The 21,543-nt window shown below is 40.5% G+C and overlaps 2 protein-coding genes across 3 annotated transcripts in view; one reads left to right on the forward strand and one right to left on the reverse strand.

Moving 5' to 3' along the window:
* LOC132245813 (RPA-related protein RADX-like) overlaps nt 1-21,543 on the reverse strand; it is a 32,059-nt gene that overhangs the window by 7,760 nt on the left and 2,756 nt on the right. For both annotated transcript variants that reach the window (XM_059718860.1, XM_059718859.1), the window contains exons 3-11: nt 20,808-21,000; nt 14,579-14,687; nt 14,236-14,327; nt 14,031-14,153; nt 10,582-10,686; nt 9,909-10,088; nt 9,158-9,318; nt 8,252-8,448; nt 5,667-5,746 (exon numbers count right to left, since the gene is read on the reverse strand). In XM_059718860.1, the coding sequence (XP_059574843.1) occupies nt 5,667-5,746; nt 8,252-8,448; nt 9,158-9,318; nt 9,909-10,088; nt 10,582-10,686; nt 14,031-14,153; nt 14,236-14,327; nt 14,579-14,687; nt 20,808-21,000 (1,240 nt within the window). The remainder of the gene's footprint in view (nt 1-5,666; nt 5,747-8,251; nt 8,449-9,157; nt 9,319-9,908; nt 10,089-10,581; nt 10,687-14,030; nt 14,154-14,235; nt 14,328-14,578; nt 14,688-20,807; nt 21,001-21,543) is intronic.
* On the forward strand, nt 643-20,814 carry LOC132245814 (uncharacterized). Its single transcript, XM_059718861.1, has 3 exons — nt 643-1,993; nt 4,029-4,220; nt 15,839-20,814. Exon 3 carries the CDS (start codon nt 17,745-17,747, stop codon nt 19,245-19,247), a length of 1,503 nt encoding a protein of 500 aa, XP_059574844.1. The 5' UTR covers nt 643-1,993; nt 4,029-4,220; nt 15,839-17,744; the 3' UTR covers nt 19,248-20,814.

Below are 21,543 nucleotides of genomic sequence, written 5' to 3' on the forward strand. Positions count from 1 at the left end.
TTTCCAGTCTGTACCATCAAATGGTATTGTGAATATGACTGTACAATCTTCCACTAAAAGCAACTAAAATAAACTATGTTTTGGATTTATTTAGTGCATCGAATGCTTTTTAAAAACTTTAGTATAATTTTTTATAGTATACAGCAGATGTTATATTCTTGAGTAAGGTTTAACAGTTAATTTGATCCTCAGCCCTCATGCTCAAAAATACCTGTCCCAACACCATTTTGTTAGATAATTCATTTTGGTTTCACAGTTATGTTCCAAGTCAGAGCTGTTCAAATGGCAGCCCAGGGGCTGCATCTGTCCCATGAGGGGTTAATCTGTAGGCCCTGGGCTCTCATGAGGCTGCTGTTCCTTCTGTAGCTCTAGATGCTGCTGCAGCCAGGGTCTTTGGGCTTCCCTTCCCTTCTCTGGCTTCTGCTTCCTGCTCTCACCCTCACAGGTGGTGTCGTGGGGCACAGCACACAGCTGGGGAAAACCTGGCATGGCGCAGCAGGGTGGCCCATGACCAGCGAGCTGAGGGTGGGGCCGCCCATTCTGCCCAGCATAACAGTTTTTTGTTTTTTTTGGGGGGGGGGGAAGGGGTTGCCCATGCATGCAGTGGAGAGTGTGTGGGTGGGGGGCACCTGCTCAGCAGCAGCTCCAGTTGGCCCACAGCTCACACCATTGAATGTTCTGCTAATGCAGCCCACATGGGGTGCAGTCCCCGGTCACTTAGAAGTTGGACAGTCCTGTTTCAAATTACCTTTAAACCTGCGCAGAATGTCAGCATCTTTCACTGGTCCATTCCTTCTAAAAAGTATAATCACTAGAGTAAGACCCACTAACCTTGGCAAAGCAGAAAAGCCATCTAAGGTCTTACTAATGACAGAAGGCATGATTAAAATGGAAACAAAAGGAAAAGAAACTGCTTGTAAAGCAATGACAGACACTGCTACTGAGGATGGTGACATATGTTACAACTGAACAGCTCTGAAATGTCACTGAGAAACAGCCCACAATTGTTGCTGTTCGGTAGTTTTCACAGATGCAACACCCTAGTGTTTAAGGCAGATCAGTCACCTTTTAGGTAGCTAAAGTACTGTGGCTGTGACACAAAGCCTGGGAGTCCAGCTGTCCAGCTTGCCTTGCAATGGGTGAGGTAGGGTGGGGTGTGGAGGGAAGAAGTGCTTGCATCCACTCTAGGGATGTTCCAGAGTGTGGGTGACCTGGGGCTGAGGCACTTCCACTTTTGTGCTTTCCTCTCTCTCCTAAACATGAGTTCAATAAAGTTGCCTGATCTAGATCAAATGTCAGTACGTGCACCTAATTTGTGGGGACTCAGGAGGGCAAGAGGAAAGGAATGCTCAAACCTATGTTTTTGGATTCCCAGGGGTTAGGGGTCATGATGAGGAGCTGCAATTAAATAGGGAGTGAAGACACAGTTGGATGTTGTCATGACCCAATGGTTTTGTGTGTGCTTCGGCACTGCAGAATTATTTTCCGCCACATGGAGCTTTCTTTGCACGGTGCAATTCTCAGTTGCATAGAGAAAACCCCGGTGCAAAGAAGTTCCTGCCACCCATATGTAAATTTGTTTCCCACTATTGGCTGTTTCTAAATTATTCCCACGTGGCGGCTAGCGATTGGCTTGCTAGCTGTATAAAAGGTTTGAACAGTTTCCGCCCAAGTTGAAGAGGACTCCACATCCATCTTGTGGGGAGACTGATCACGCAGCAGAGTAATAGAAACTTTGTGTGTGTCTTAGAGGAGTTCGGCGGCCTAATCAACCACCAACCTCTTCCCGTCTCGTTCGTTAAATTCTTAAGACGTATCTACGTTCTTTTCTGTGCGCTTGTCAAGAGTATCCAGAGCTCTGCTCGTGTTCGTTTAGCAGAGCCTAGCAAACTCCGCTTGTGTGTCTTCGGTGGAGCCTAGCAAACTCCACGTGTGTTCGTTTGTAACTGCAACGCAAGCAAGTTTTCCTGCCTGCACCGCAACCATCTATGGTGTAAGTAAAGTTTTCTTTGTTCAACCGCTACGAGTCCGTGCCTAATTCTAGTCCGTCGTGCAAAAGTACCCACCCTACCGTTGTGGGCTCCTGGCCACAGCCCGCCACGCACCCCCAAAAGCCTCGGACCGCTCCCAGCCCGCACAGATGTCAAAAAGTTTTTACTGAACAAGGGGGAGGGGGCCTTGGGCTCGGGCCCATGGATAAAAAGTGCCAGGAAAAAAAACGGAGGTGGGGAATGGGGCAGTAGAGTTCTGGCCATATACCAGAGCAGCCAGTTGCAACAGCAGAGAGGGTGAGGAGCGTTGCAGTGTAGGACCACAGCTATGTCACAAAACCCATGGTGTCCACATGTAATATGTACTCCATTTACAGTGCACCGATTCAAAAGAGTACCTGATTTTCCAGGTACACTATTAAACCATTCCAGACAACTTTAAACCAGTTTAATGGGCTTGGTATGTCTCTCCATTTTAAACTGTACTTAAACTGGTCTAAGTGTTGTGTGTCCATACCGTAAGTAACTTTAAAGAACAAATGCCTTCCCTAAAGTGCCTCTGATGGCCACCACTGCAGGTATTCACTGTGTAACAGCTCCATTTTCTTTGGAACATGGTAATGGCATCATAAGACTCTCAGACTCAAGTGCACTTGTATGTTGCATACAATATGAAAAATCAGTAAGGAAATTGCAAGTGCATGTTATTTAAATCAGCTAACATCCACACAAAAAAAGAGGAGGAAAAATAACCTGCTGTGTGTTCTTTGAAAGATTGGATATACAATATCCATTCCATTCTTTTTTTCAACTTGTGGGACTAAAGCTTTACAAGAAATCATTTTTATTGTTCTGGATAAAAAAAAATACATAAAATAGGAGGAAAAATAGGAGAAATTTGGCATGTTTTAAACCTTCATGGTAGACATTTTCATACACCAAGAAAAACAGCAAGACTGTTTTTAAAACTGGCTAAATACTAATTAGGTTCTGGGGCCTTAAACCAACCTCCTCCTAGCAGTGTTCCAAACGAATGTAATACTAATGTTTCTATTCGAATTCTGACCGAATAAAAAAATACCTATAAACAACTCCCTGTGTAGTACTGGTAGCTCCATATCAGAGAAGATTAATGTGCTTCAATTATTTCATGTAAAAGGCAGAATTTGTTTTTCTTTAAACTGGAATTAGCCTTCATTTAACTATTATAATTATGTTACAAACAAATTTGTGGTATCATGCTAAAAGCCTCTGCTCTGCAGAGCTGTTAATGCCATATGAAACCACTTCTGAAAGGAGAGAAAGATCGAGAGATTTACGACTTACACAGCGCACTCAAAATAGTAGTTGATTTAACCCACTTGCATAACATCTGTTACAGAGCTGATGAAAGAAATTCTATTAAGACTGTATTCTAAAGGAAGTCAGACTTTTTTTAACACAAGAGCACACTGTACCTTTCCCTTCCTCTGATATCACAGTTTCATAGTTTGTAGGGTCAAAAGGGACCTGAGCAGATCATCAAGTCCAACCCCCTACCATGGCAGGAAAGAGTACTGGGGTCAAACGACCCCAGCAAGGTGTTCATTAGACTGTCAATACAGTCTAAACAACAGGATTATAATTCATAGATTCATAAAAGTAGGGTCGGAAGAGACCTTGTAGATCATCAAGTCCGACCCCCTGCCCTGGGCAGGAGAGAAAACTGGGCTCAAATGACCCCAGCCAGGTAGACATCAAGCCTCCTCTTAAAGACTCCCAGGGTAGGAGCCATCATCACTTCCCTTAGAAGTTGGTTTCAGATCCTAGCTGCCCTGACTGTGAAGTAGTGCCTTCGGATGTCTAGTCTAAACCTACTCTCTGACAATTTGTGGCCGTTATTCCTTGTTACCCTGGGGGGCGGCGTTAGGGGGAACAGGGTCTCTCCCAAACCCTGCTGGTCCCCCCGCGGTGAGTTTATAGACGGCCACCAGGTCCCCCCTCAGCTTTCTCTTGCGAAGGCTGAAAAGGTTAAGGTCCCGTATCCTCTCTTCATAGGGTCTGCCCTGCTGTCCCCGGATCATGCGGGTGGCCCTCCTCTGGACCGTCTCAATGCTGTCCACATCCCTCCTGAAGCGCGGCGCCCAGAACTGGACGCAGTACTCCAGCTGTGGCCTGACCAGTGTCGCATAGAGTGGGAGAATCACCTCCTTGGCCCTGCTTGAGATGCATCTGTGGATGCACGACAAGGTATGGTTAGCCCTACCGTCCATGACCTCACATTGTCCGCTTGTGTTCATCTTGGAGTCAATAATGACTCCAAGATCTCTTTCTGCCACCATGCTCTCAAGAAGGGAGTTTCCCAGCTTATAATTCTCCAATTTAAGACAAAAAGTGAGCAAGGTTCTGTGAAATTCCTTTACAGTACTGATAATGTCATGTTAATATATTATCATGGTAGGATTGGTGTGCTGTGGTAGATGTGAAGGTCTAGGAAACATATGAGGCTAAGATTTTTTGTGATATTGTTATTGACCCAACTAACTAACTATATTATCATAAGGGGTTTTTTTTTTCATACCTAATGCTTTGAATACAAAAAAAATATTGAAATTATGTAATCATTTTCTTCACTGTATAAACATCTACAAGATATCCTGAAAAGGTTAGCTGCACCAAAATCTTAACATCTATGACTACCCAAGTTTCTGGTTAAAAAAGTTAAGAGACAATGCTGAGAAAAGTACATCTCTCAAGTTTAAAAGAGAATAGAAAGGGATTGAATAAAATATTTTAGGATTTTTCAAGCTTTCTTAAAGGCTAAATTTCTTCAGTATGTCAGAACAGATCTTAATGCAATAGAAGATGCCATTCTTATTTTACACTAAATGGAATTTTACTTTGTCAGTTTACAGGTTTTTGTTTTATATTAGTTTGTAAGAGTTTGATTGGCATTTAGAATTTTAATCTACTAAAGGCTCTTGGAAAAGTGCAAAGATGTAACGTAAAATCAGTAAGGCAATAATCAATACACAATAAAAACAGCACATGAACAATATATACAATACATTAAGAGAAACGAAGAGCAAAATGCAGAGAGACATCTGACTTAGGAAGGAGAAAGAAAATTAAGGGGTATTAGCCTCCAAGACAGACATCAGAATCCGACAGATTACAGATGAAATTCTGCCACTCAGTCAGAGAAATAGCCAAAAGAATATAAACCAAAATATTCAAGTGAATTAGAAGTTGGGCCAAGCAACGTGTAGTAACAGTCAACTGAGAAATTAAATCTATCCTTCTAGCCCAGTAATAGTTTTAGTTTAAGAAAAATATTCAGGGTTTACTTTTCAAACATGGAGGAAGAAAATCTGGGCTATTTAATTTAAAACTGAAACCCAAACCAAAGAATACTATCCCCATACTGATGACTCACTGATATGTTACATCCTGGTCCGCCCACTCTGCGTTTGTCTTTGACTTTTAAAGACTGCTGTTCTGGAGGGCCAAGGAGAATACCAGTATATTTGGGTCAACAGAGCAGCAAGATTAAGAAACAGGCCTCATCTACACAAGAAACTGACTGCATAGTTGTTACCATGCAGTCATTTAGCACTAGTATAAACAAATACTAAGCGACTTGCAAACGATATGGTACTAAAATGGATCAAAGTTTAATCAAATATTTAGACATACCAGTACAGGACTCTGAAGCATCCGGCACAGCCAGTCTAACGTCTTCAGACATAGAATCTTCTTGATGAAATTCATCCAAGCTGTAAAAATAAAATTATAGTAAAACCTGAGGTTTGCAGGATTCAGCTAAAATTAGTAAATTATTTTTGTTACCTGTTATAAATTACTCAAATTCCAATAATTACCAGAGTTCAGACCTTGAAAAGGTCTTTATGATAAACTGGATCAACTCACAGAAAGAAGAATTACTGATCACCTTCCCATCATAAACTATTAAATCAAATTTGAGAAAAGTAACACTATTTTGATAAGAACAACTTTGTCAAAGCACACAAGACAGGAAGCATCTGTGAAAATTTGCCCTCTACTGGTCATTTGTGGAAGTGGATGTGTGACATGGTCAACAGAGATGACTCAAGCAGGGTGCAGGGCCCTACCCCTGGACGCAAGGAAGCCAGCAGCAGATTCGGCGGCAGGGTGCCGAGCACCCGGATGTAAAGCCGGCAGCACCACGGAGTCACTGCAGCCGGCTCCACGGGGCCCCCCAAAGCATGGGGCCCAAGGCGGCTGCCCTGATTCGCCCCCCGCTAGGGATGGCCCTGATAGTCAAGCATTGCGCAAAGCCAAACGTCACAGACTTTAAACAGGTTTCTATACTAGTTCTAAAAAGGCTACAGAGTGTGCTGTTGTACTGTGATATTAACACACTTCAGCAACTGAAGACACAAAACAGTAATGAACTCATGGTGCTAGACCATCATCCAAAACCTAAAGTGGCAAAGAAAAGGTTTCAAATGATTTTACATGTTATCCTGCTGTGACAGTTGAGTGAAATACACTGGATTTCATTATATTTTAATTTTCAGTGAAATGAACTAGTTCTCCAGCAATCAACATTTTACTCCCTTTGGTCAGTGATCCCCTCTTACCCCTGCAAAATTCCAAGGGAACTAAAATGATACATACAGGGCATGTCTACACAAAATGCTAATGTTGCAGCACAATAATTCTACCGCACATTAGCACAGCTGGCAAAAACCCTGCTAATGCACTAATGTGCAGTAGAATTACTCTACTGTGCATCAGTGTCACATAAAAAGTGTTCATCTGCACTAATGTGCAGTAGCACCAATTATGGCACATTGTTAGTACGTGTCATTAGGGGTGCACTGTTAAGAGATTTTGGGGGCTGATATCGATAGCCAATTTATAAGGAGGCATATCGGCCAATACCAATCCAATTTCCGATATGCACCCTGGCGGCTTGAAGAGCAGTGTCCGTCTGGTAAGTGTTGTGGTGGAAGGGGAGGAGGAAGGGAAGGGGCATGGAGGGAGGCAGATCCAGGCCCTTGCAATGAAGGAGAAAGTGGGGCTAGGGCTGGGGCAGGGGCAAGGGCTGCCCCGCTGGGGTGGGGTGGGGCAGATGTAGGACAGAGCCACGGCTTGTCTGGCCACTATAACCCAGCCACTAAAGACATTTATTCCTTTCTCCCTTGCTTTAGCTCTCCATATTTGTCATTTAGCCAAACAATCCATATTAATAACTCCTATAAAAGATAGAAGATTGCCTTTATTGGCTGTGTAAAGGACAAAGCCCAGCTCTGGGGCTATAAAGAAGGTTAAATTAAAAAATACCTACAATTAAAATATAACACTATCACCTTTTGCTGGCCAAGTTTTAAAAGTGGTTTCATCCTGATCTAATTTTGAGTGCTGTGACTAGGATTCTGATTTAAATGGTGCTAACTGAGCAGCTGGAAATTTAGCCTTTTAATTTTGCAGATAAAAAAAACCACCACATGGAGTGTAAAACTGCAATATCCTAATTGCTTTTTTGGTTTCTATTCTTTTTGGCAGAGAACAACTGAAAGTTTCATTTTTTAAATGAAAAAGAAAAATGTTTGCACGCAGCCATAGAACTCATGTTTCAACCTGCCCTGCAAATTAAAAACGGTCCAACTTAAAAAAAATAAATAAATAAAAATCAGCAAGTAACACAGAAAATATTGCTTGGGGTCGAATGCAGCTCAATGGACCGATAGAGTATCTGACCTTCCAACAGCCAGTTTCACACCCCTTGGTCTAATGTTAAGCTACTATTAACATTTTTGGAAAAAGCTGTATTCTTTACTACTGTAGCAATATTAACTCTTCAACTAATCACTGTAGAACACACTACTAGAGAGTTAGCTTTTTTAATTTCAAAATTTGCCAGATTCTGATAGCAGAACAGCATCATCACTGGTAAGATGAGAGCACTTCAGTCAGACCGCTGTCACCTGAGTAGTAGCTGCCAAGTACTACAAGGGAGGGTTTGCATCTCCGTATTTACTTCTGAAAATCCTTCTCAGAGGCTTTAGGCTTCAATTCTGTTTCCACCGATTTCCTGTCTGTCAGCAAGACCAGATCTATTCTGAATAAGGATTATCCATCTTTCAACTGAGTTGCGGATAGTTTCAGTCAACTACTTTCCAATGGGAACTGTCCTACTAAGTCATTAGGGGCTTCTTTTTAAAACCCGTCCTATATAACTGTAGGGAACTGAAATGAAACAAATATAACTGCAGTTTATGCAAAAGGCTTACTGTTCAAAGTCTAGACAATGCATGATCTTTCTCTTGACTGCACTCTTTCTGGTTAACACAGTTGCATGGTGATGCTGTTCAAGGGGAGCACACCGTGAAGTGGGATCTTCTTTGTCTTCACATTTTCTGTCTTTCCCCTTGTTAACACGATCCTCTACAGGCTTCTTAGAATGCTTTACAGTAGTCTTAGATGGTGGCTGGGACAAAAAATAGCAATTAAAGCATAAAATAGTAACCCCTGGCATAAGTGACAGTGTGTAACATGCAAAAGAATTTTGCTTGGCATGCATGCCTTGGGAAAAGCCAGGGCTGTTCTGCCATGACAAGGATTGGGCTCCTCTGCCACCTGCCTCTGGCATGCCAACACCTTACAAGTTAAGGTTGCAGGTATTTTTGACATTGCCTAAAAACATTGCTGACCCCTGAACTAAAGCTATTTTGTCTTCAAATGGGAAAAAAGATAAGTGGTTCCTCAGATACTTTTCCCTGCGGTAACTTTTAAAGACACCCAGGTCTCAATCTTTTACCACACTCACACTAGCTATGAGATTTACTTTGCCTGGCTAATCAAGGTTTTTAAAAAACAATTCTATCTTGAAAGTGGCAGCATATATTCAAAATAGTTTTCTCAATCCCCAATTTACTTTAATTAATTTAACTTCAGAACACTTACATAAAGCAATTTGATGGAGGACTGTCAGAAAACTCTCACAGGAAACTACTAAATTTAAGTTGTGCAAGTTTTAAAATATGACTCTCAAAATTAAAACTTCTTTGCTCTCAGATTCATAAATTAAGTTAATCAAAGACAATGTATATGCTTCTGAATGTAAATGCAAAAGATCTCAATTGTAATTATGATCATAACATCTTAAGTGTTATACCCTTAATTATCAAGCACTGTACCTGAACTTGTTCCAATCCTGAGGCATCTTGAGCTGCACTGCTACAGCTGACATATCTTATAACGCTAATTATTCCCTGAATAGTGATGCGCCTGTGCTCCCTGTAGTGCAAGTCTTCAAGCTCCCTCTCCATTTCACTTATGATTTTCAAGACTGATTCAACTGAAAAAAAGCAATTCCCACAAACTTAACATTTTTAAAGAAATACAGTCCCACCAAAATGTATGAATGCTGGACACATACAAGAACATTGAACATTATTGTTGCTAAACTTAAAATGTCAAATTGATCCACAATTGAACTTTGGAGGAATTTCCCCTTCCATATCATTTGCAGACTACTTGAAGACCAAACCTTTTTAGTCTGCTCAGAAATAATATCAAGTAAATACATAATTATAGGCAAGTAAGTTTCCATTTAATATGCTGTGCTGAATTTTATTTAACATCATTGCACTTTATGTTCTTTAGTATGATGAGTTTTTTGAGTTTGAAGATGGAGTAGAACAGAACATCTACAGTGCAAACTCATAAGGACAGATGCACAATCAGTGTGAACCATTATAGATCCACTGTAGTTAACATAACTATAACAATTTACATCAGTAGAAGGTCTCGTCTATCAATAGCAGCTATGGAATCAATTTTTAAGATGCATTTGTGTAACAATTAACATAATGCATTTCCTGACTAAATGCTCTAGAAGGAGGATCCAAAAGAAAGTGGGCATGCACATATAGGGGGTGTTTATACCTTTATTTATACTTCTATTGTTTTTACAGTATTCCAGAAAGGTATTTGGCAATGGTGGAAAAGGGTAATATCCACCAATGACAGCTTTCTTCATAAGATCAGCTTTGTTTTGAGTTTTAATCCACGTAATAAAGCTTTTCACTTTCGGATCCTTGGTATATGGTTGACCTTTGTGCCACCCTATTAAAACAAAAGATTTAGGAATTAAAATAAAAGAATTAACCAGGTCACTTCAATTGGCTTCTATCTACAGAAAAAAAAAATCAATCTTTTCTTTTCTCTTTCTGCATGTGTCTCAGAGAGGAAATCTAACTACTTTCCTGGAACTGCTGAAACTTGACTGGTCCCAGGTTTTAATCTATCCAATAAGACTTAGATACATTAGGGCATGGGGGGAAAAGAGAAAACTTATTTTTTTTAAGAAAGAGAAAACTTAACTGTATCCAACCAGGGACAGAGAACAGAGGATTTTTAAAACTGCTTTTCAGTAAAATGGAAGGAGCATGACAAGGTATGCAACAGCGTAATAGCTGAATTTGCTATAAAAGCAGACTGCTGTTCTTCTGTATCAATAAAACTCACAGAGATCTATAACAGCTCCAGGATCTCATTTTCTAAAATGGTAGATGTATAACCATATACAAATTTATTTGTTTAAAACAAATGCATTTACCTGTAATGAATATCTGACTCTCATTCGATGTTGTAAGGTAAATGGGTAAAGGACGTTCAGTGATGTTTCGTACCAGTCTCATCTGTGTACACACTAAGCACATCACTAGAGAGAAAGAAATAAATTCAGCTGATAATAATATATCATTAATAGTATTGCAGTTTCAAAGTTTTCCATATCAAAATGGATACTAAAAACAAAGATAGCTTAGTTCCCAGTTCTACAAACCCTGAAATATATGCTTAATCTTTAACTTTGTGTTAAGGGATTGCCATGTGGAATCTAACTGGATTTGCAGTTGTTAAAGATGCAACAAGGATATCCTGATGTGTGTTAAGCTTATGTGCGTGTGTGTACACAAGATTAGGGCCCTAAACAGCTGTGATACGATTAAAAGCAAGTTTACTTGAAAGATATAGATACATTTTTCTCTCTGGAATGTGATATTCAGGTACAGATTAATAATTAGGCATAACAAACCACCCAAATGCCATAAGTGTTAACAAAAAACAAGCCCACTCTTTCATTAGGCTACTTAAGAGGTGCACTATAATACTTTGAACTTTCCCAGGGATATTAGTTTAGTACCCTACTTGATTTATTCACAAGAACTTAAGTCTTCATGATTTCCCCAGAACATTCGAAACCATCTGAAATCCACATACTGTGTTAGCCCCTAGTTCCTATATTCTAGCAATCAGAGCTGGATGTGAAAAGCCTTTTTTTTTAATGATTAAACATTTGGAAGGCAAGAGAGAGGGATGCACTGATTCTATATAATGTGGATTAAAGGATTTCTCTGGAATGTGACAGATCTAGGCTCAAGTCTTTGTTCTGAATCTGGCAGAGAAGGGACTTGAAAACGGGTTTCCAATATGAGCTCCAGAAATACTAGGCTATCAGTTATTCTGGTTAGTTTATTGATTGGTCCTTCTCCGTCTTGGTTTTTTTCCCATTAAAATTTTGGAAAGGTCTTAATATTACTTTTCTACTATAAACAAAAAAAGAAAGCTTGAAGCTCAGAGGGCGTTGTCCAATGGAAGAACTAACTAGTTCTTTATTATCAGCTACTGGGAAGAAACAGCCAATGCAAACAACTAGAAGTAACAGTTAAAAGTAAGGTACAATTTTACATTTGATTTCACTCATTTTCATGTCAATTAGTTTGAAAAAGAATGTGATGGTTAAAAGAGGTTAACAGCTGTGACACCATTCGTCACAGAAGCCCTACCAATCCATACCCCTTTCCCTTAACCCAGAAACACAGCAGTGACTATTTTATGAGAAACAGCAGTTTATTTCTTTGCCCCTAGCCATGAACTCTCATCACGCTCCACTGGTTAGAGCTGTAGTCACTCAGATCACTGATGTTTCTGTGATGCATACTAATCACTGTTGGCAAGGGAAAGAAAGTGCTATTGAAGGTGGTACAGTTGGACAAAAAGATTCATCAACTTCAGTCATGTTCAAAGCAGAAAAGAAACACCAAATACTAAATACTAGAGAATATAAAAATTCCTTAAAAGCTGCTGCAGTCAATGACATGAAAACAATTAATCATACCTAGGAATAAAAATATTCAGTTCAGTCTTTTTAATGAGAGCAGGATAAATAGGGTCTGGATTATCTTGACTAAGCAGTTGGAAAAGATATTCAGAAATATATTAGCCAAGTCAATAGAATTTTAAATAAAACAGAATATTACTATGTTTCCTAAAGTGCCTTTCAACATGCTTTATCCTTGACATGAAAGTAGTCCCTGGAGTGAATATGCAGTTAATTCCTGATGTTCAGTCAATTCTTAGACTTTGCTAGGATTGCTGATGTGGGTAAAAAGTGTCACTGCAGTCTTTGTGATATGGACTCTTACCTACTAGGGGTCTAGGCTAAAAACATAGACTTGTTTCATACAAAAAAAAGTCTCAGTCTGCTCTACATACAAATGAGCAGCTTAAAGATGCACATGCTTCATATCCTGCTACCAATCCATCACTTCAGTATATGGTGCAGTTAGATGAAAGTTTTAGATGAAAATTTTCAAACTTGAGTGCTCAAAAGTTACACGTTCAAATCTTTATTTATGCACAAAATGAAGTGCCTGATTTGTACAGCTGTGCTACTAATGACTTCAGCTGAAGTCTTACCAGTATATTCTCTGAAGTCAAACTATGTGCAGTCTCTCTATATATGAGAATTCTGACAATCATATGCATTCTAAAAACAATTAGAATAAAAAGAGCACAAAAATTCTAAGACCTTATTTTCTAGTGCCTATAGATCTGCTTCAAAATGGAATGAAGTCAACGGGAAGTCTCCCACTGATTTCACTGTGTTTGATCAGGCTCCAGGACCAGTGCATCACGTGACTGCTGTGTAGCTGTTTCTCCCTGGCTGAGAGATCTTATAGTTTTAGGCAACTGTTTATCATCCTGAAGTGACTTCAAATATACATTTACCAAGTGTTCTAACCTATCTTTGCAAGTCCCTCAGAAAAGTGAGCCAAGGGGTAGGTACTACATGCATCTCAATTATATCCAGATTTTGCATGCACTCTCTCATCTTGTCAGCCAGTTCTGACAAGTACCAGGGATCAGGGGAGTACAGTCATGGATGAGAGCTAGCCAATAACTGCATTAGTGCATCTAACGGATGGTGCGTGTTTCTCCATTTGTTAGTAGATATTAGTAGCTGGAGGCAGTACTTGGAGCCATTGCTTTTATTAGACAATCATAAAGAAAGCAGAATTTCTAAGCAGGCCTTACTCTATCTCCACCTGGGCAGTATGTTCCTAGCAATGTTTATTGACGTTCCTACAATTATTTCTACCTCAGGTCAACTCAAGAACACAAAGTTCTCTCTTAACAACTCGATGCAGAAACTGAAGATTATGAACAAATGGGGAGCCTTATTAACCTGATTATCCTTCCAAACACTTCACTAGTGCTCTGTGATTTCCACTAGCTTCATATTGTTTTCTGAGTGGAGTTTAAAGAGTTACTTGTGACATTTAAAGTTCTAAATGGCTTTGAACTTGTTTAGTTGAGAGACTACCTCCCCACTATACAGAACTGACATAGCTATAGAGTCAGTGGACTTTTATGAGAAGGGCTTCACCTCAGAAGAGAGAATGGGAATGTCAGTCAGATATTCTCTTATGTACTCAGATTCATTCAACTTTGTCTGAACCAGAGCAAAACAGCCCATCTTACCTAGATTACTGGGCACATTATGGCATGGTACTGGTTACCAATTTTGTTGAGGGGTGCCTTGTTTGGGTTTGCTTTCATTCAGGTCATTTATTTTTTGATTTGGGATAAGGAAAATCTATACTGCTATTTTTTTTAAGGTAATGATGTCTGATGCTCAAAATTCATGCTCATCTAAGAATGTATTTTGCATTGAAATAAAAAAGAAAATACAATTATCATAATATTATAAAAGATAAATACTTGGGTGAATACGTTCAAATACATCTGGCTGAGATGTGGCAAACAATTCCATTATGAATGGCTGATCTGAGGTCCCATCAATAACATGTACCCAGCGGCTTGTCCAAAAATCTTCACCATGTCCTGTCCAAAACAAATACGCACACAATTACACCATTAAAACTAATTTTTGTCAAATATTTAAAACAATTTTTATTAGAGAAACCTTTCTTTTTTGTCCGTTCAGTCCGTCCCACAAATGTCACAAAGCCAATTATATCACAGGAATGACTGCTTGGTAAGTCATCCAGTTCTGACCTAAAAATAAAAATTGAAGAATTTTTATATACATACATACATATATATATACATACACACACACACACACACACACACTTGTTAATGACTCAAAAGGGAAATCGCTCAGAAAAAATTCCTAAATGACAAACCGAAGAGAAAGGGTGGCGGGGGCAAGGGACACAATTATATTTTTTCTATAATATCATTCAATATTCAATGTTAATTAACAAAAATTCACCCTTCAGGAATTATAGAAATCTTTATTTTACCTAGTTATAAACCAGTATTTAACTTCAGGTAATCTCCATTCCAGTTTAACGACTGATTCGGGAATAACAGTAATTTTAGTTGGAGGATCTCGAACATTCAGGCTGATTTCTGAGGGGGAAAGAGGAGAGGGAAATAGACAGAACAGTATTTTAAGCATGAAAATGCATTTGAGCAATAGAAACTTATTTTGACAGAATGAATAAAATGAAACAACTTTATTACATTTTCTAAATTACTAACAAACCCCCTTGATTCTAGATCTCTATGTGGATAGAGTAAGGACTACAACCATGACAAGGAAAGGGGAAATACATATATAGGAAAAGCACTACATAGACCAGTGGTTCTCAACCTTTTTATATTTGAGACACCACTCAAACACTCAAGGCGCTCTGAAAAATGCCAGCTCTTAGTTTTCATTCCCTTTTTTGGACTACAGAGCAATTCTCCTGTTGCAAATTCAGATCACAACAGGTCAGAATGATTTTAACATTACAGATTCCTATTTAAAAACAGAGTTGATCTTGTGAGTCATGTTTGCACACCTAACAGTGCTAACATTGAATGGCACCCCTGAAAGGATGTCAAGGCACCCAAGGTTAAACCTACTGGTATAGACCAATCTGTTGGTGGCCAGGGAGGCTTTTTTCAGTATCTTCTGTCAACTAGTACTGATATTAACACTGACTGGCTCTTAACCACTCTGTCTACTGGTTTCACCCTCAGAGAGCACCATAATTTTCAGATAAATTCCAAGAGATGGAACAAAAGGAAAGGCAGGTAAAGCCCACTGGCACAAGTTCTGATATGAGCCCGAGCAGTTAGGAACCAGATGTCATGGGGGCAGAAGACAAAGAAAGTAGAGGTTGCATTGTTATTTCCCTCTCTGTGCCATTCCACGGCATCTGCAAAGTTAAACATAGCAAATAGAATGGTTCAGGCTGTACACAGCTTGGTTAACAGAACCATTTTTCATTGGAAACAGGGTTGGGTGATACAAAAAGGGATGGTTTATGGTGTCTGTTTATGCAGGTGATACTCTGAGCTGTATGGATAAAAGAATATTCAAATCAAGCTATTTTAAACATCTTCGACATCTTAGCAATTTACTATAATATGACATTTCACTGACAGGATCTTTCTGAAAAATATAACAAAGCAAACGCATTTTCAGATAGATATAAAATGGACCATATCTATTACCCTACAGATTTTTCTGATATTCTTGCAGTTTACAGTACTATTCTCTATTTTTACAGGGCCCATGAAAACAGCTCATCCATCAATCTATGACATGTATTTTTTAAGTAAAAAAAAGAGTAACTCTTTGTTGAAAGGAGAAAAAAAAATACAAGAAATACTGTACACATTTAAGAGGAAAGAAGATGGGTCATTTTTTACAGTACATCTGCAACCTGCAGATGCCCCATGGCACTTCACCGAGTTACTGTCTTCATTCTCCTATTGTGTAGCGATTACTATTTACAGCCTCTTGGTCTTACTTCTCATGTTGATTTTGATTGCCCTGTTGTCATTTGCACATTAACAATTGTGGAATGCCACCAAACCATTAAAAATGGTTTGTTTACATAAGAAGTCCTCAGACTGGCATATTTTATTATGCCCCTTTGCTGCAGGAAGGTCTGTGACAATTTATAATTATAGTTAGGCTCACTTGTAATCATTAACAGTTTTCATTCATCTTCTTCCCCTCCCCCCACACCGAAATCTCCCTGTCTGGCAGAACAGTTCCCTTTCCTGCCAATTCATCATAAACACTTCAGATGTTAAGATCTGGTCTTAAGGCAAAATATATTAGGCAGAAAATACACAGCTTTGAGCAGTACCATATACTGTTTATTTTCATGCAGAGTGGCAACTACATTAGCAAAACTGTCACCACTAATAAAAGACTAAGACACATATGCCATCCCTCTCCAGTACACAGCTTTGCTTGATTCAAGGAAATTGAGTGGCTTTTCTGAAAGGGTGTCACTGACTAATTCAAATGCGAGTACATTAGAGAAAGGGAGTCCATTTTCAGGACAGGAGAAAGAACTGCTGATGACAAAGCCCAGGGTGGGGAGGTCAGTACTTTGCACAGAGCACACTGGCATTCCTTGGCTTTAAATCACGCTGGGAAACAGCAGAGAGAAAGTCATTTCCTTCCTCAACAGAATCGGCATATCAAGGGCTACCTAAGGCACTATTACTTCAGTGCATTGGACAGAAGTCACAGACACAAAGGGAGTACTTAACGCACCCACCCAGGCTGGGTGCTACACTAACACAGAATATGAACAGATCTGTTTTGCTGCTTTAAAAAATGTGGGGTTGAGCTGCACCTAGAAAGCATGCATCAACTGCTATGATCTCATACTTTCCTCTGCTGGATCCTGCAGTGGTGCAACTTAGCTAAGTCACCCTAACTTGGATAATGAATGAAGCAGGGGTAAGTAAAGCTGGAGTGGTTTTGCTACACTTGTGTTGCTACAGAATCATGCAGGTTAACAGCTGCATCATAGCAACTTATATGAGTATCCTCCACACACACGCTTACCAAAACTGAAAAATCTGTCCTTTCTAAAGGCCTAAATTTCTGTCCAGAAAAATACCCTAATAAAATACTTCAATGTGGAGACCTAGAAGAATTCTTCTGATGCCTGCGCCTCAAAGGATATTTCCACGACTAAACTGAACCCACTCCCAACAACAACTCATCCTCTGACAACATTCAGGAAAGGATCAATGCCAAAAAGCCCCAAAAAACATCAGATTGGACACCTTGCAGTGGACGAAACCCTAACCTTGACCGCTACATTGACTGCTTCAGGGAAAGAGTGAACAATGAAATAATCAGCAAAACACGCCACCACAACAACTTCTCTCTACCAGAGAAAAAGGCCATAGAATCTCTAAGATCTAACCACCCAATAGTAATAAAACCAGCAGATAAAGGAGGAGCCATAGACATCCTAAACCGTGAGGATTACATAAAGGAAGCCAAGAGACAGCTCTCTGACATCACCTACTACAAAGAACTACAAGAAGATCCTACTCCCCTTTTCACCAAAAAACTCAATACCATCAAATCATTTCCATCAAGATTACAAGAAAAACTACAGACCTTGATCCCCCCCGCTACCTAACCCGGGGACTTTTTACATGCTCCCTAAAATCCACAAACAAGGGAACCCTGGCAGACCTATCATATCCAACCATGGGACCCTAACTGAGGAAATATCAGGTTTCGTTGAATCCATCCTAAAACCGCTTGTCACCCACAGAGCAAGTTTTGTCCAAGACACTACAGACTTGCTACGGAAACTTAAAAACATAGACCACCTTCCCAGCAAGACACTCCTAGCCACCATGGACGTTACCAGCCTATATACCAACATCCCACACCAGGATGGCATCCAAGCCTGCCTTACATATCTACAGGAACAAGATTACAACCCAGAATACAGACCCAAAGTTATTACTGAGCTTATACACTTCATCCTCACACACAACAATTTCACTTTTAATAATCAACACTTCCTCCAGATGATGGGAACAGCTATGGGCACTAAAATGGCCCCACAGTATGCCAACCTTTTTATGAGCCACCTGGAAGAAGACTTCCTCCAGAACTGCACCATCAAACCCTTACTATACCTAAGATACATCGATGACATCTTCATCATTTGGAGTGAGAACCTGCAATCTCTGATTGAGTTCCATCAGAAATTCAACAGTCACCACCCCTCCATCCGACTTTCTTTAGAATACTTCAGCACCAATATTCCCTTTTCAGACACAATGATCAGTATCCAGAAGGGTAAAATACAGACCACAGTATACAAGAAACCCACAGACCAACATACATATCTGCACAGAACCAGCAATCACCCGAAACACACCAAAAAAGTTGTGATATACAGCCAAGCCCTCAGATACCACCGCATCTGTACTGAAGAGAACGCCCTGCAGTTCAACAAGGAGAAATGCAAAGTGCTGCACCTAGGGAGGAAAAATGTCCAGCACACCTACAGCCTAGGGAATGACCTGCTGGGTGGCATGGAAGTGGAAAGGGATCTTGGAGTCCTAGTGGACTCCAAGATGAACATGAGTCGGCAGTGTGACGAAGCCATCAGAAAAGCCAATGGCACTTTATCGTGCATCAGCAGATGCATGACGAATAGGTCCAAGGAGGTGATACTTCCCCTCTATCGGGCGCTGGTCAGACCGCAGTTGGAGTACTGCGTGCAATTCTGGGCGCTGCAATTCAAAAGGGATGCGGATAACCTGGAGAGGGTCCAGAGAAGGGCCACTCATATGGTCAAGGGCCTGCAGACCAAGCCCTACGAGGAGAGACTAGAGAAACTGGATCTTTTCAGCCTCCACAAGAGAAGGTTGAGAGGCGACCTTGTGGCTGCCTATAAGTTCATCACAGGGGCACAGAAGGGTATTGGTGAGTATTTATTCACCAAGGCGCCCCCACGGGTTACAAGAAATAATGGCCACAAGCTAGCAGAGAGCAGATTTAGATTGGACATTAGGAAGAACTTCTTCACGGTTCGAGTGGCCAGGGTCTGGAAAGGGCTCCCAAGGGAGGTGGTGCTCTCCCCTACCCTGGGGGTCTTCAAGAGGAGGTTAGATGAGCATCTAGCTGGGGTCATCTAGACCCAGCACTCTTTCCTGCTTATGCAGGGGGTCGGACTCGATGATCTATTGAGGTCCCTTCCGACCCTAACATCTATGAATCTATGAACCCGGGATTGCCACCTCACCAATCTTAAAAAGGCTTTCACCCAGCAAGGACACTCCTCCAGAGGCAGATCGCACGTTTGAAAGAGCCACCTGGATACCACGTGAAGAACTGCTGCAGTACAGAAGAAAAACACCCACAAATCGCACACCACTGGTTATGACCTATCACCCCTCCCTTAAACCTGTATGGAAAATCCTCAAAAAATTGCAACCCATACTAGGAAGAGCCCCTATTCTTAAAAAGATCTTCCCAGAGCCACCCATCCTAGCCTTCAGACAAGCACCGAACCTCGCCAACCTCATCACCAGAAGCAAGCTTCCTCAAGCCCAGAACACACCAAAAGGATCCAGACCGTGCCAGGACAAGAAATGCAAAACCTGCCAACACATCTCCACCACCCCCACTATTACTACACCCCACAACAGAGCCATCGGCATCCCAAGATCTTACAGCTGCACCTCCAGAAATGTAATATACCTCATCCAATGCACCAAATGCCTTGATGGAAGATATGTAGGAGAAACCAAACAACAACTGCGCACCAGAATGAACGCACACCGAAAATCTATCAAAGACAGAAACACCCAATTACCGGTGGGGGCACATTTCTCACAGGAGGGCCACTCTCTCTCCAATCTCTCAGTCCTGATCCTCAAGGGAAACTTACACAACACTTCCCAGAGATGAGCCTATGAGCTCCATTTCATCAACCTGCTGGATACTAGAGATCATGGACTAAACATAGACATTGGATTTTTGATACATTATAATCTGCCTGGCAACTGACTCCCCAGCCCAGCCTCTGGTTTGTTTACTTTTCATTCCATCCAGGAAGAGCACACACCAACTGCTAAAACTTGCTTAGCCTGACAAAGGATTTTTGAACCTGAAAGCTTGCTTAATAACTGTTCTCCAACCATTTTGGTTGGTCTAATAAAAGATATCAAATTCACCCAAGGAACCTTGTCTTCCTTTGATCTGATACATTTGTCTACACCCCAGTTGATTTTAAAGTTGTTTTGTTTTAAAAAAGCTGTCTGCTGTCACTACAAACATCTGTTGGTTGCAGAGATGCCAAAGTATCCAAAGGAGGCTCAAGTTTTGTATTCACTGAAAGAACTGCAATATAAAGAGGAGTTCTTCAGCTAGGGCCTCCTCCTGGATGAACAGAGCTACAGGACTCTTCCCCCTTACAAAACATGGAAGCATATAATCTTACACCTACATGGATACACTTCTCAAGAAACTGAAGATTGGCAGCAAACTGGCCATATAGATCTGCAATGGGGTGTAATTCCAAGACTCAGTGCTCCAGGAAACCCCATCAATGTCCTGTGCGTTTCACCTGTTTTTATATGGGAACGCAAGCAAGTCAGCTGAAAGGCTACCTAATCTTACTATGGCTCCTGTAACTGTCAGCTGCAATAATGCTTTCTTTAATTGAATCGGAACAGATTTCTGGAATACTTAACCAATTGTAGCAAATCTCTTCATCTGCGACTCCCTTGGGGTTGGCTGTGTTTTAAATGCAAAACTGGTTTTGACAGCATACTGTTCAAGTAGAAGCACTGTGCCAACCTTTATACTGTTATACCATTCAGGACATAAGGAATTCCACAAAACCATTGACATCATGCCTGAACTGTCAGCAACTTCAAAATAAACCTAAGAGAGGGGGAAAAAAATAAGTGTTTGACCTTTGGTAACACAAAAAAGAACAACTGTTGTTTTTAAATAACGATTACAATTCCTGCTGACTTCACAGTAGTTTGCCTAGTAGTTTCAATACTAGTAACACTTACCTGAAGCCATAGTTAGCACCAAGAGGTTAAATTCAACAAGAGGAGTGCAAGAAATCTATACCTCCCTGCATGAGAATCCAACTGATGTAATTATTTCTGTTCTCAGCACTGCTAGGTGCTGAAAGGAACAGAAAGAGTTACAATCAGTTTCACCTTATTCTGTTCCTCTTTTAGGTGATAAGGAAATACCCTGGGTAGGGGTACACAAGAAAATAAAAATAGAAAATGCAGAGAAAAAGTAAAGTGGATTATTAGGTCATCAGGCATCAATATTTATGAAAAAGAGGGTTTTAATGGCATTAGTGCACCATTCATGTTAATAAAGATACTTGCAATCTTTAAAGGATCAAACTAACAACTTATTACTCACTCTGCACCTTAAAGACATTTTTCTCTCCCCAAATAA

This window comes from Alligator mississippiensis, chromosome 15 (assembly GCF_030867095.1).
Source record: "Alligator mississippiensis isolate rAllMis1 chromosome 15, rAllMis1, whole genome shotgun sequence".
NCBI classification, from domain to species: domain Eukaryota; kingdom Metazoa; phylum Chordata; order Crocodylia; family Alligatoridae; genus Alligator; species Alligator mississippiensis.